This window comes from Nymphalis io, chromosome 19 (genome assembly GCF_905147045.1).
Source record: "Nymphalis io chromosome 19, ilAglIoxx1.1, whole genome shotgun sequence".
Taxonomy (NCBI): domain Eukaryota; kingdom Metazoa; phylum Arthropoda; class Insecta; order Lepidoptera; family Nymphalidae; genus Nymphalis; species Nymphalis io.
This window is the reverse complement of record NC_065906.1, coordinates 8,660,371-8,674,758: the sequence shown is the minus strand read 5'-3', so window position 1 is coordinate 8,674,758 and position 14,388 is coordinate 8,660,371. Positions and strand designations below refer to the sequence as shown.

General features: G+C 31.9%; 2 protein-coding genes across 2 annotated transcripts; one reads left to right on the top strand and one right to left on the bottom strand.

Moving 5' to 3' along the window:
- Positions 1-21: 21 nt before the first annotated feature.
- Positions 22-10,933, bottom strand: LOC126776007 (odorant receptor Or1-like). The gene is made up of 9 exons (XM_050498258.1): positions 10,862-10,933; positions 10,593-10,777; positions 10,132-10,269; positions 9,391-9,559; positions 9,011-9,123; positions 8,601-8,700; positions 7,967-8,071; positions 7,357-7,512; positions 22-242 (listed from the first exon to the last, which is right to left on the bottom strand). Exons 1-9 carry the CDS (start codon positions 10,931-10,933, stop codon positions 186-188), a joined length of 1,095 nt encoding a protein of 364 aa, XP_050354215.1. The 3' UTR covers positions 22-185.
- Positions 10,934-11,553: 620 nt separating this feature from the next.
- Positions 11,554-14,379, top strand: LOC126775957 (conserved oligomeric Golgi complex subunit 2). Its single transcript, XM_050498182.1, has 6 exons — positions 11,554-11,735; positions 11,822-12,049; positions 12,178-13,024; positions 13,149-13,354; positions 13,561-14,006; positions 14,090-14,379. Exons 1-6 carry the CDS (start codon positions 11,652-11,654, stop codon positions 14,361-14,363), a joined length of 2,085 nt encoding a protein of 694 aa, XP_050354139.1. The 5' UTR covers positions 11,554-11,651; the 3' UTR covers positions 14,364-14,379.
- Positions 14,380-14,388: the final 9 nt, after the last annotated feature.

Sequence of the window (14,388 nt, the reverse complement as noted above, 5' to 3'; positions counted from 1 at the left end):
ATTTTATTTACCTTTACCTCATCACCCGTTACACTAAACTAGGGATTTCCAAATCCTTAAGTGCAAAGATAAAACTGATTCCTCCACATGGTACTAAGATGCAAACAACTACATTCTACAAAATTAAGGTACATTCTGATATGAACCATGCATTTTATGAATTCATTCATTTAATGTTCATTACGTTAATTATTATTAGCTTGATTCAAAACTGCGAAATACGAATAAGATGTTCGTAGAATCTGCAAAAAAGAAGTATCTTTGCCAATTACCAAATATTACATTATATATTTTTTTCTTATTAAACAAATCCGTTAAAGTAACGTTAAATATTGTGCGGTGTCTTTATACTTCGTAATTTTTTTTGGCAAGGTGAATGTGGGGTCGACTCCATTGGATCGGACTACAGGACAATTCAACGCTTTGGGGGAAGTGACGTTCTGATTTCAACTATACAGCAATAAGTATGTCACTTAGTAAAGTATTGATCACTCATGCAGGAAATTGTAGCTCATACAAGAGTCAGTCAAACCTAAACACAGCAACAACCTAAAACAACTAATACGTCGGAAATTTAACGTATTCCACGCTATTTACAGGACTTTTCTGTCCTGAGAGTACGCGTCCAACAATCTTATCAGCTAAATGGTTTTTATAGCGAAATTTTTGTTTTAAATTTTTTTTTTTTTATAGAATAGGAAGGCGGACGAGCATATGGGCCACCTGATGGTAAGTGGTCACCAACGCTCTTAGACATTGGCATTGTAAGAAATGTCAACCATCGCTTACATATCCAATGCGCCACCAACCTTGGGAACTAAGATTTTATGTCCCTTGTGCCTGTAAAATAAAGGAACACAACAATATCAAGTATTGCTGTTTTGCGGTAGAATATCTGATGAGTGGGTGGTACCTACCCAGACGAGCTTGGACAAAGCCCTACCACCAGTACAAAGCCCTACCACCAATGCTATGAACTATTTAAAGTCCGATGAAAATTTGAAAACTTTTAGTGTTCTGTGGACTTATTGAGCATGAACGTCTTTTTTTTTTAAATAGAATAGGAAGGCGGACGAGCATATGGGCCACCTGATGATAAGTCACCAACGCCCATAGACATTGGCATTGTAAGAAATGTTAACCATCGCTTACATCACCATTGCGCCACCAACCTTCGGAACTAAGATGTTATGTCCCTTATGCCTGTAATTACACTGGCTCACTCACCCTTCAAAACCGGAACACAACAATACCAAGTACTGCTGTTTTGTGGTAGAATATCTGATGAGTAGGTGGTACCTACCAAGACGAGCTTGCACAAAGCTCTACCACCAGTAAACAGTTAAACACACAAAATCAATCATATTTCCACCACATACGACATGGTCAGACTTATTGAAAAGGACTTAAGGATTATAAGAGACGACGAACAACTAAATGTGAAATACTGAAAAAACGTACCAGCTCTTTTCTAATCATGTAGAAATGAAGTGATTCATCCCGGTTGTTTTAAACATCATAATACCTTGTTATGCCATCTTTCTTTTCTCTAACAATATTTATACTACTATGATAATATTTAAATATAAAAAACAATACACAATTGTAATGTATACTTACAGATACAAATGTAGGCCGTGAAAGCGGAATGTAATGACCAGCTTTAAATATAATGGGTCTTTTCATAGTCTCCATCGCAATGAGAAGGGATCTCCTAAACTTTGCATCCTGTTCGTACCATGGGCATTGGTACAAACATTCGCGCAATTGTTCACTCTGAAAATCAATATAATATGAGTAATGATACAACATAATTAATTTGTTTTATGAAATTATTATTCACCATAAATAGGTACATGATAAACGAGGTGATGGAAGAGGAATAACATTCTAGTTGTGCTTCAATAGGCAAAGAGATATAAAACATTGAAGAACTTCTTAGGCTTGCCTTAGATAAAGAAAAAATCGATACTCCTTAATGTACATATGTGTACTCACGGAGAAGAAGAAATTAATATGCATAAATAGGCATAATTATAAGCAAATGCGAAATTGATATATATAAATGTAAATTTATAAACATGGTCATAAAGCCATTTGCAATAACTAACGCAACCCACACAATCCACCTACGTAGTTATGAAACAAAAGCATTAACAAAAAAAATGGATTTGTTCTTGTCAGCAGAAATTAATTCTCGACGATTTATTTTATCTAATGTACATATTGTCGCTTTAGTTGGATTGTTATAAATGAGAATAGTCCAATATATATTCTTTAATAAAAGATAATCTCATTTGCCTAATACTTGGTTTTGTCTTACCATTTATATTGGACACATTTTTCAGTTTGCTTTACTAAAAACTTACGAAGATTAAAATATTCGGTCACTTCTATCAATTATTATTATAAAAAAATACAAACGATAAAACAAAACCGCATCACACAAACAAAGGTTTAAGCTCTTGTATTTAATAAATAATGTATACGAATAAATACAGAAGTAATTTTACTGTAGTTGTGAGCTCGCTTCCGCACCAGCAGTAGAGCAATAACTGAGACAGCATTGTCACCATGTAGACCACCATCGAGTAAAACTGCAAGCTGCTTGTTTTTGCCTATTAATAAGTTGTAATAATATAATTATAAATAATAACAATATTATCCAAAAGTAAAAAAAAGTACGTAAAGAGATAAGATTTTTTATATGAAGTCAAATTTGAAAATTATTAAAAGCAGTAAGATTTGAACCAGCAATATTAACAATGTATCGTCATATTGCCGGCAATCATTGGATCTAAGATTCTGATTCTTATGTCTGTAATGACTGACTCACTCGCGCTAAAAATTGTTCGGACCGAAATACAAAGTACAGTCATTGATTTTTGGGTATAGAGTAGGTAACCCATGAGTACCTGACAGACACAGACAGGCTTGTACAAAACCTACTACCAGACCTAATTATCTCATAAGGTATATTTATATATATATATTATTATATTAATTATAAAATATAATTCTTACAATAGTGATGCACAGCCCTATGACACAAATAATAATAACTGTACCACTTAATTGGAAAAAAATGTTCGTATGATAAGTGTTTTCCAGTAATTCAATGAATCTGAAACAATTGATATTTAAAACAAAACAGATATGATGTACACAATAAATTATTGATATTCTAAATTATGTAAATCTCTATAATCAAGACAGTTTTCCAATCCTTTTTATAGTGATACGGTGTATTTAATAAAAATATAACTGTTTTGAAATTAATCCTTAATATTATAAAAATAAAATATATGACCTTATAACAGCTTGGTGCTGGCGAATACATTCAACAAATAACTTATTATTATCATCGATTATTTCACAATATTCCTCTTTCTTTAATAACGCCGACATGGGTGCATTTTGTATCTGTAATAACAGTTTGATAACAGTCATTGTAGAAACGAAAATCGCAAAGATTATTGAATTAAAAATAGTTTTGATCTATCAATAATTATAAACCCCTTGACCGTGTGTACCAAATCGACCAATCCTAATATCCAGTCAACTGTGTAGGAGATACAATAAGTTATGGGTATTCGGTCTATTAGTTGATGGGACGACAATCCGTCACGAACTGAAAGAGATCATGTGTTGGTAAAAGCTTTATTTTTCCGCGTTACGGTAGAGTACCACTAACAACTTTTCAAGCCTTCTGCCTTCCTTGACAGATGAAGTTAATAAATTTACCCGACCCAGTATTCAAATTCTGAACCTCTGCATTTGTTCGTTGCCTTTTAGCATAAGCGAACAACACACAAACTGACGAAATCGAATCCCATTTTTCTTGATACTGTATTATTTTAATAACCGACAACGTATAAAATGCATTAGCATTAATGAATCGAGTAATATATCACATACCTGTTTTATTTTATTTATAATGATTTCTATTTGTGCGCAACCGAACATGATCATGGAGAGGCTGATGCTGTCAACGGAGAAGAATAGCATGGCACTGGTGTAGATACTGATCACTTGATATAAATAGCCTATTACAAACTGTGGAAAAATCAATGGGTCCAGAGGCATCCTGGATATGCATTAAATATATATTACAAATGTATACTGACACGATTAAAACATTATACTTATATAAATACAATAAACTTTTTCTTTATAACTAATAAGGATAGGTAAGTACTATGGTATTTTTGTTTCAAATAGGTAGGCAAACTGGCAAATTTTGTGTGCTAAGTGGTAACCACCGCAGCCGAAATATTAATTAAATGAACCTTGGGAACTAAGAAGTTACGTCTCTTGTGTCTTTTTTTAGACTGGCTCAATCATTCTCTATCTGGGAATACAACAACTTTACTTTACTGGTGGTAGAGATTTGTGCAAGCTCGTCTGGGTAGGTACCACATAATTATAAGATATTCTACCGCAAAACAGCAGTACTTGATATTGTTGTGTTCCGGTTTGAAGGGTGAGTGAGCCAGTGTTATTACAGGCACAAGGGACATAACATCTTAGTTCCCAAGGTTGGTGGCACATTGGTGATGTAAGCGATGGTTAACATTTCTTACAATGCCAATGTCTTTGGACGTTGGTGACCACTTACCATCAGGTGGCCCATATGCTCGTCCGCCTTCCTATTCTATAAAAAAACAATACTAAGTATTGTTGTTTGGCGGTAGAATATGTCATGCCACTCATCACCTCCCTGTACTAGATAGAATTGATAGTGAATCATGAAACAAACTGTATGGTTTCGCTGTCTACATAATGTAAGAACTATTTTTAATTAATCTCAAAGCGATCACTAATTTTAACGTCTATGTTTTAACTTACACCTGGTAAAACAAATTATATCGACACACAAAAATGCTAAAAATACATTATTCATAAATCTTTACCAAATCTTAAAAGGGAAATTCCTCATATCCGGGTTGTCAAGCCAGGGCATGATGGTCCACAGAGTACAGGATATTAATGCATTCACTAAGAAAATATTGCATAATTTTTTCACTTTACCAGCTTTTGTTATTAACAACCTGTAAAATGAATTCATATAAATGCCCACATAAACTATTTTATATCCTGCTGGTCGAAATTTGAGTACGGTGATAATCTGTGTAACAATAAGCACCTAATTCTGAGCTGATAGGTACGGTAAATTATTTGCTAATTTTCAGGTACAAAATGGTTCATAACAAAAAAGTTATTGAATAATAACAAAAGTTAAAAACATTGTAATTGGAAAAAAAATAAGTGGAAACCTAAATCAATTATTTATTGTACTATGAAACTACGGACACAGCAGACAGAAGCTCCTGACACTATAATATCCGTTGCCAAAATCAGTCAGGGCCTCATCAAATATGTTTTTAAAGAAACTGCATCACCGAATGCAAGTGTTTGGTTAAATCGCCGTTATTAAAATAATTTTTTTTATAGTATAGGTAGGCGTTTGAGCTTATGGGCCACACGGTAAGTGGTCACCAACGGTCAGACATTGGCATTGTAAGAAAGAAGAATATGTCTTAAAAAGACATTTTTAGAAATAAACTATAAGAAATTACTTGTCATGAAGAGATGATTGGGATTGGAAGATATCAACCACCATAAAATCCAACAGCTTTCTTAAATTTTTCTTATTGTTAATAAATACTGCGACTTTATAGCAGACAGCGGCCTGAGTGAACAGCAAATTTGAAGCTTCGGAGACCTCATTCAGATCTCCCCAGACCAATAAAATATATACAATTTCGAGTAATAAAAAAGAATACTGCATTAACAATACAACGAATCTGACCAAGTAGAAAGAAAAAGTATTATTTGTAGGCGGCAACCAAATAGATAAAAACATAAGAATTTTTGTAGATCGTGATAAAAATATGTCTCTATTATTATTGGTCATCTTTCGGGATATCGAAATACGAAGGCAATAATAATAATTCGCCTTTGATAAAAGTGGTCTTATATTTATATGCTGCACATTTGTAGACCTACATACATTTATGTACATATGAAGTTATATCATCACTTACACTTGGGCTGTTCCTTTTTATTTTATAAATATTTATGTTTCCTATTATATTTATTATTACGTGATTAAGAAAAAAAAATAAGCAAACCAAAAACCTATGCCTTTAGTAAAAATGAGATAAGAGAACAGCTAGTTGAATTAAAAAGGCAAATTCTCACAAAGATCATTATGGACGATTGTTGTTTTTGTCACAGTGTATAATTTGCTAACACACAATCATCATGAACTTTTTTCTATAGAGTAAAAAATACTTTTTTCATGTTGTAAATATCGTAACATGCTGTATAACCGACATATAAACCATGGGCAACAATTAGCAGTAAACTGTAATGGTCTTTGTTTACAAACTTATACTACGGTGGAAATTAAAACGGGTGAAATAATTACTGAGTAAAACTTTTAAACTTAAATTATGTATATTACGTATGTTATAGTAATAAAGGTATCATGGTAAAATTTTATTTATTTATATCTTAAAAACTAGATACGTGCAGAATTGTTCGCAATTATTTCAAATTGTTTGATTTAAAACAGCGAAGTATGAGTAGGACATTCGTAGAATCTGAAACAAAAATCGAATGATTAAAATATACGTAGTGACATTTGAAAAAATTATATAGCAAATGCGTAACTTACACACAGTTAATAATACTAAATATTTTACTGGTGGTAGAGCTTTGTGCAAGCTCGTCTGGGTAGGTACCACCCACTCATCAGATATTCTACCGCAAAACAGCAGTATTTGGTATTGTTGTGTTCCGGTTTGAAGGGTGAGTGAGCCAGTGTAATTACAGGCACAAGGGACATAACATCTTAGTTCCCAAGATTAGTGGCGCATTGGTGATGTAAGCGATGGTTAACATTTCTTACAATGCCAATGTCTAAGGGCGTTTGGTGACCACCTACCATCAGGTGGCCCATATGCTCGTCCGCCTTCCTATTCTATAAAAAAAATATGTCTAGTTAGGTAAAATTTTGATTAGATACATTACGCCAGAAGGCTTGTATGTGTAAGGTCTATGCTGGATACATATATAGACATATATAATTACTATAATAGTATCAATATCAATTGGGTAATTTTTTAATTTCTGACCACCACCGCTAATTTACCGTTTGCCTGTAATTACACTGGCTCATAGAGCTTTCAATTCATAGCACAGGAATACAAATTAATAAGGTTGATGTCCACCCAGACATGCCTGCACAATGTCCTACCTAAAAATCCTTCAGTCGCATCTACCGAAATCCAATCTACCAAAATTACTCCGTGTCTTGAATTCAAATAACAACAATAAAATAAAACTTACAGCTACAAACGTCTGCCTCGACAAACTGATGTAATGACCAGCGCGCAAAACTAATGGGCGATTCATGCGCATCATGGCGAAAGAAAGCATTCGTTGGAACTTCATGTCCTGCTCGTACCAGGTGCAGTGGTAAAGCACTGCGTGAAGATTTTCACTCTACAAAAGAATTCATATACGAAATAATATTAATACATACAATACAATATATCTATATTGAAAATTTCGACAACTCGGGCTTACTGTTTGCCAAATGGTTTAAGTTTAGCTTAGCCTAAAGTTGTTACTAAATAAAGTGGGCTCATTAGACAGACGGACAAGCAGGGTTAGTAAGGACTAAGGGTTCGGACATAAGCTTTCCTTTCTTCTTTTACTTGATATTATAACTGAAACATTACCGTAGAGCTATTGTTTACATTGATAATTTCTATTAAAAATATTCTCTATGTATATATATCTAATAGATGCTTCAAAATAATATATTCAGTCTCCCCAAATTTTCAGTCAATTTTACTTACGCAAAACGAAAAGAAAAAACAACTAATATTTGAACAGGAAGGTTATCTACGATATATAGTGATAGGAACAATATTAATAATGTACAAATGCTTACTGAAGCAGTCAGTTCGTGTCCACACCAGCAGCAAACGAACAACTGGCTGATCATAACTGACAAATAAGTCAGTATTGAAAAGAATTGCATGCTCTGCCAGTCCTCCTTTTTAAGAAAATGAAATAAACAAAAATTGAATAAATATATAAAACAATTTATTTTACAAGTTGATTGAATAGCAATTGTTTCGTCCTACTTCCTATTACAGATTTCCGTCGTAGCTGCATTGCAAGGCTAACCGAAAATTAAGCATACCATAAGCTAAAATTTTACGTATAACAAATTCATTATTAATACATCAGTCAGACATTATTAACCAATCTACACTTATAAAAATACTCGAATTGATACTTATCACAAAGACTGATTTAGAAGCACCACTTTTTAGATAAAATATTTAAAAAATAGTTATTAGTTTATAGTTTTATAATTCACATGTATGACTATAATTGAAATGAAAAAAATATTTATAAAACAATTGTTCATAATTTTGTCATTGGTTATAAAATACGCGCCTAAGTTGAATTTAAAAAATTGTTCTAAGTTGTTCGACCTGAAGTTACGCTCTCCGACTTATTATATATATCAACTTAATATGTTTAACATTTTGATTTTCGAACTAAGTATAACGTACCACCAAAATCCTTAATGCAGACATACAAATAAGTCCAACACTTCCAACGAGTTGAAAAAATAAAAAAGTATGGTATGTATTTTCCAAAAGTTCTGTAAATCTGAAAAACGTAAGAATTTATACGGCTCTGGCTATAATGCAATTATATAATATATAAAATGATTATAAAATAAAAAAAAAACGTGCACCATTATTACCACTTTGAATAGTAGCAATAACGCTAATAGATTTTCCGTCATGTGGCCAAAACTCAGCCTTCAGGAAACAAAATATACGTATTATAACGAAAGAGGTAAATATATAAAGGTAAGATAAACTGAAAAAAGGCATGATTTTATTTTTAAATTACATTTTTAAAGATATATTATTAAGTAAAAGTAAAATGTAGTTAATGATAATTTTATCCTTACGAAGTTATTGCCTGATGGTGCTCTATACACTCAATTAGTTTTTTATTATTTTCTGCCATAATTGCGAGTCTTTCGCTATCATATTTTTTGCTGTTAAATTGTATGGGCTTAATCTGTGAAAATAAATAAATTGTTATCGTTTTTGTTAGTTGTTCTTCTTTGTTTTTACACAGGACGTTCTGAAGTAATATCTGAGCAATGGATACGACAATATTAACGTAATAAAAGAAAATGAGATTCTATATAGTGCCTTTGTCTTTTCCTTACGTCATATGTTTTAAAGAAAGCATACAGCTATCACATTTAAGCAAGAAGAAGCGATAATGTGCTATCATATAAAATATTTATGCTAACACGACATAGGATTGTTAATTTATTACACTCAAAATCTTGTCCTTGATGATATCCAACTGGGCACAGGAAAATATGACCATGGAGAGTGTGATACTGTCCACCCCGAAATACATATATGCGCTCATGCAAATTGTAAGCAGCTGAAAGGCGTAGCCGAGCTCGTATTGCGGCGAATATTCTGGTTTGAAAGGCATCCTGGTTGATAAAAATTTGGTTATTAAAAGTATGAAAAAGTGATTAAAAGATTACGGTAACTTGTCTAACTAGTTTTATTTCGATATGAGGATGTGAAGTTTTTTTGATCATCTTAGCCGCTATTATTTTAAAAACTATATTCTTGTTGCGAGTTATAATTTAAATTATTAATTTTACCCCTTAAAAAAATCGAAAGAATAAAGTTTTCCTAATTTACATTATAATTAAGTATATCAAATCAAGCAATCGTAATACTCTGCTGGACATAGATCTCTCCCAAGGTGCGCTAAAGCTCTCGTTCGTTCGTTTCGTTCGTTCTCCGCCTTTTATATCCAGTCGGGTTCGACCACCTTCTTCAGGTCATCGGTCTACATAGGTGAAAGCACCCTACGTTTCGTTTCAATAGTGGAGATTCCCAATTGTCCTAATCCCTTAGTCACCTCTTTCGAAACCCACAAAAACAGGAGGAGAAGTGCTATTCTAAGCCGGCACACTCGGCATTCTAATTAAGTACATATATTAATTAATCAATAAAATTATTATTCAAACATATTTTTTTCAACATGTCTTACCACATATCGAACGGGAACTTGCGACTACCAACATCATCAAAAAGTGGTTTTAAGGCCCAAAGACCGCAAGTTGTTTGCGAACTAACCATAAAGGCCAATAACAACCGCTTAATTCTTTTAGCTTGCGTCTTCAGGATTCTGTTGAAGACTTTACCGTTAAATAAAACAATTTTTTTAACGAGTTTTAAGTTTGTCATAACAAACCTTTAAAAAATATTACTATATATATATTTTTAAATAATATGAAATCTATATTAATGTAACAGTTAAACAGGATGAATTCATTCGGTTACCATAACAAAGGCGAACGAGCAAAAAGAAATGAATAGCCAACGATGAGAATACAAATTATGAGTTTTCAAAAAAAATTTACCAAAACCAGAATGACAAATATATTGAAGTTACTCTACAAGGCATCATTTGCAAGTTTATTTTATCTTTAGGTTCCTCGTATTATGTACCTCTCATGTTCGTTCGACTGCGGCAAGAATATTTCATCGTTCATTCTTTTCAATAAATCTTTGAGTGAATTAATATTTATTTGTAAAACCGTAATTTTAAAACATAAGCAGGCTTGCGTGAACAACAAATAGGAGGACTGCGATACAGCCTCTAAGTCTCCCCACACTTGTCCTATGAATATAATCTGGAAAATTAAAAAAATGTACTGTAAAGACATCATGAATATTCGATATGCTTTATGCATTGCAGTTTCGTCTGGTGGTGGAACCCAAACTCCCAAATATTTCATCACAAATTTTGCTTGGTGCAAATATAAATCTTCTGATTTGGTAACTTTCATTATTGAAGAATACTTTCAGTAAGAGTTTTCTGATTGATTATTTCTTGTACAATGAGTGAAAATATAATAAGCTATGGAAACAAAAGACTTATTATCGTATGATTATGTCATTAGGATAATTTTGTAAATAATACCCTAATTGATGTCGTTTATATGTTCTTGGTTGGTAATTTACACTATTGTTATCTATGTTAAAACGCGTATGATTGGCTACTATTTTGTATTTAAGTTTTGATTATTGTCAATTACGATTTTATTTATTCGTAATTGCATACAATTATTGTTTTAAACAATACTAGCTTAGAAATTGCAGTTTCTTTGGAATTTTTAGTCAAAGTAAATTTTATAACATGAGTTTAAAATATACTCCACGTTGAATATATTATTTAAGATGTCATTGAATAGCGATAATCATGATTTACTATAATTTATGTATTCTCATGATTTAATTTATGATATTTACTGGTTTTACTATAAATTGATACTTTAATAATAAAAATATTATTGTTTGTATATTTTTTTGTCCAATTGTGTTATGTTAATTTATGTCTTACTTAAAGTAATGATTACATCCGAATTCCGAACTATTCCTGACGTGTTAAATGTCAGGCTGACGTCAATATACGTCAAAATGATTCCCGAGTGCAGGGGCGATTTCAATAGATAAATAATTTGTTAACCCGTTCCTAATAATAATGGTGCCTTAAAAACAATATACATGGACATGGATAACGAAAGTAACGATTTTACATTACCACCGGCCCCGAGGGGCTTATGTTTTGATCGTAATGACTTCGTCAAGGTATCTCCCATTTATTACTTATTTAAACCTGTATAACAATTATGTACTTCATGTTATTATAATTTATGTGGTATGATAAATTTCAGACGAGCTTTTCGGTGGATAATTTCCTCTCAGACCATCAAGATGTTGCATCCTTGGAAACTATGCGCGATGACCTAGGTGTCTATTTAAAAGTACTTAGGTTAGCAATGATAGAACTTATTAATAAGGACTATGCAAATTTCGTAAACTTGTGTGCTACACTAATTGGTTTCGATAAAACAATCGTAAAAATACAAGTGCCATTGGGTCAATTGAATGATGAAGTTATAGTAAGTTATTTTCAAACCTTATATATTTTTAATAAAACCATATACAATCGTTTATAGTACAATTGTTATGATCAATAAATATGTATGTATACATATATATAACAGTAATAAAATTATTTTCATTGCAGAATGTAAAGCAATGTTTGGAAGATGCTATGAAAGAATTGTCATTGTGGCTTAGCCAACGGCATGCCTTGATTAAGAAAAAACAGCTACTTAAATATTACAGTCAGACTTTAAATTGCCTTACAGTACTAGAAAACATTTTGAAGGAAATATTTGATAAAAGAAAATATGAGCAAATTATCATTGCCGATAGGGCTGCAATGCAATACAACCAGCTCAAGTATTCAATATCAAAATGTGATAGTCTTGTAAAACCAGAGCAAAAAAAACAGTACAACGAAGTAGGAAGAAAACTAATTCAAATTCTAAATGATTTGCTCTTTCAGTTTTGGAATGATAATAATGAAGAATATTTACTTAGAACACTGTTGACTTTAACAACATTAGACAGAGTCACTGAAACAGAAATGTTAATAAGAAAACAAGCAGTGGCTCCACTTTTACAAGACATAATAAATGAACCTGCATTACAAAGAAATAAAGATGGCTTACAAGGAGTGTATAGAAATATATTGTCATTATTAGACAGCAAATTAAATTTATTTATTGTTGTCACTCAACATTCCAAATTAACATTTCTTGCAAAAAAATATAAATTTTTAGTAAATTGTTTTTGGTGTGAAGTAGAAAACCGTTTAGAGGTTAACTTAGCATCAATTTTTGCACCTGGTAACCCACAGCTGTTTTATAGGAGATATAGTGAAAGTATGCATTTCATTACCCAATTAGAAGAATACTGTTCAACAAAAGAAATGGTTCAACTGTTCCATGAAACTCATGAGTTTAAAAGTTTTCTTAGGAGGTGGAATTTGCCAGTATATTTCCAGATTCGATTTCAGGAAATAGCAGGTAGCTATTTAAATTGCAACAGATATTTAATTTTTTTACTACAACTAATATATCCAATTTAAAACGAATTTTGTCATACTGTTACCATAATTTAGAGTTTTTTACATAAAATATTTTCTAACAGGCAGTTTTGAAGCATCACTTAAATCAAGTCCAACATTACAAAAGAATGATGACTTCATTTTACTTGAAACACACAAGTGTTGGAAAGCTCTCCAAGACTGCTGGTCGGACGGTATCTTCATTGAGGCTTTAGCTCACAAGTTCTGGAAGCTATCACTTCAATTGTTGTGCAGATATGCTACATGGATAACTAGCATTTGTTCTGAAGTAAGTTAAACTTAATTAATAACTAGATGCTCTGCAGGTTACAAGTATGTTAAACACCACTATTCCACCCTCATGGGTTTTAAAGTGATATATATATAGTCTATAACCATTCTCATTCATAATATGGCTGTATAAAAAATATATTTTTAAATTAGTTCCTTTAATTTGCAATATGAGTGTAGATAAATGATGGTTAATCTTTTCAGCAAACTGTTTCCCCTAAACTGGAATCAACAGGTATTAACAAAAGTTTAATTGACAACTGTATATTCTTATATCTCGATACTTCCACATTGGCACAACAATTAGCTAAATTGCTAGTAATTGTTGAAAGCAAGATGCCAAATAGATGTGTAGAATTAGTAAGAGAAAGCTTAAAACCAACTGAAGAATTGTTACAAGGAACAAAAGTTAAAATAAGCGAATGTATAGTTAATGAATTATTTGAGTATTTCAATGTACAGTTAAAACAAGTTAGTGACATACCAAGATTATATAGAAAGACGAACCGTAGCATACCAACAAAGCCTTGTAATTATATAGATGTTATAGCGAGATCAATGCAAGAATTCAGTGAGGATGCTTCTAAGAGACTTGATAACTTATTTTTAGTTGAACTATATAATATGTTATTCAATGTTATGACTATTTCGTAAGTATCTTATAGTATATCTTTTTTAATTTTACTTTAATCAATTCATTATATTTAATTGATATATTAATATTTTTTTCTAGATATTATAAATATGTTGAAGATGTGTTAGTGTCTGTGCAAAGAACTGAAGAATCTTTAAGAAGACTAAAGCAAATTCGAGATATGGCCTCTTCTCAGACTAATGACAACTCGGGCATCACAGATGGGGATAAAATTCGATTACAACTTAACATGGATGTTGTTTCATATACTAAGTTGGCAGAGACCCTTCTGGTAGATGTAAATAGAGTGCACAAATTAGCAGATTTATCTTCTATGGTTACAGATGCTGTAAAAAATATAAATATTAAATGATATGCCCAGTTGTGTACTCATGCTT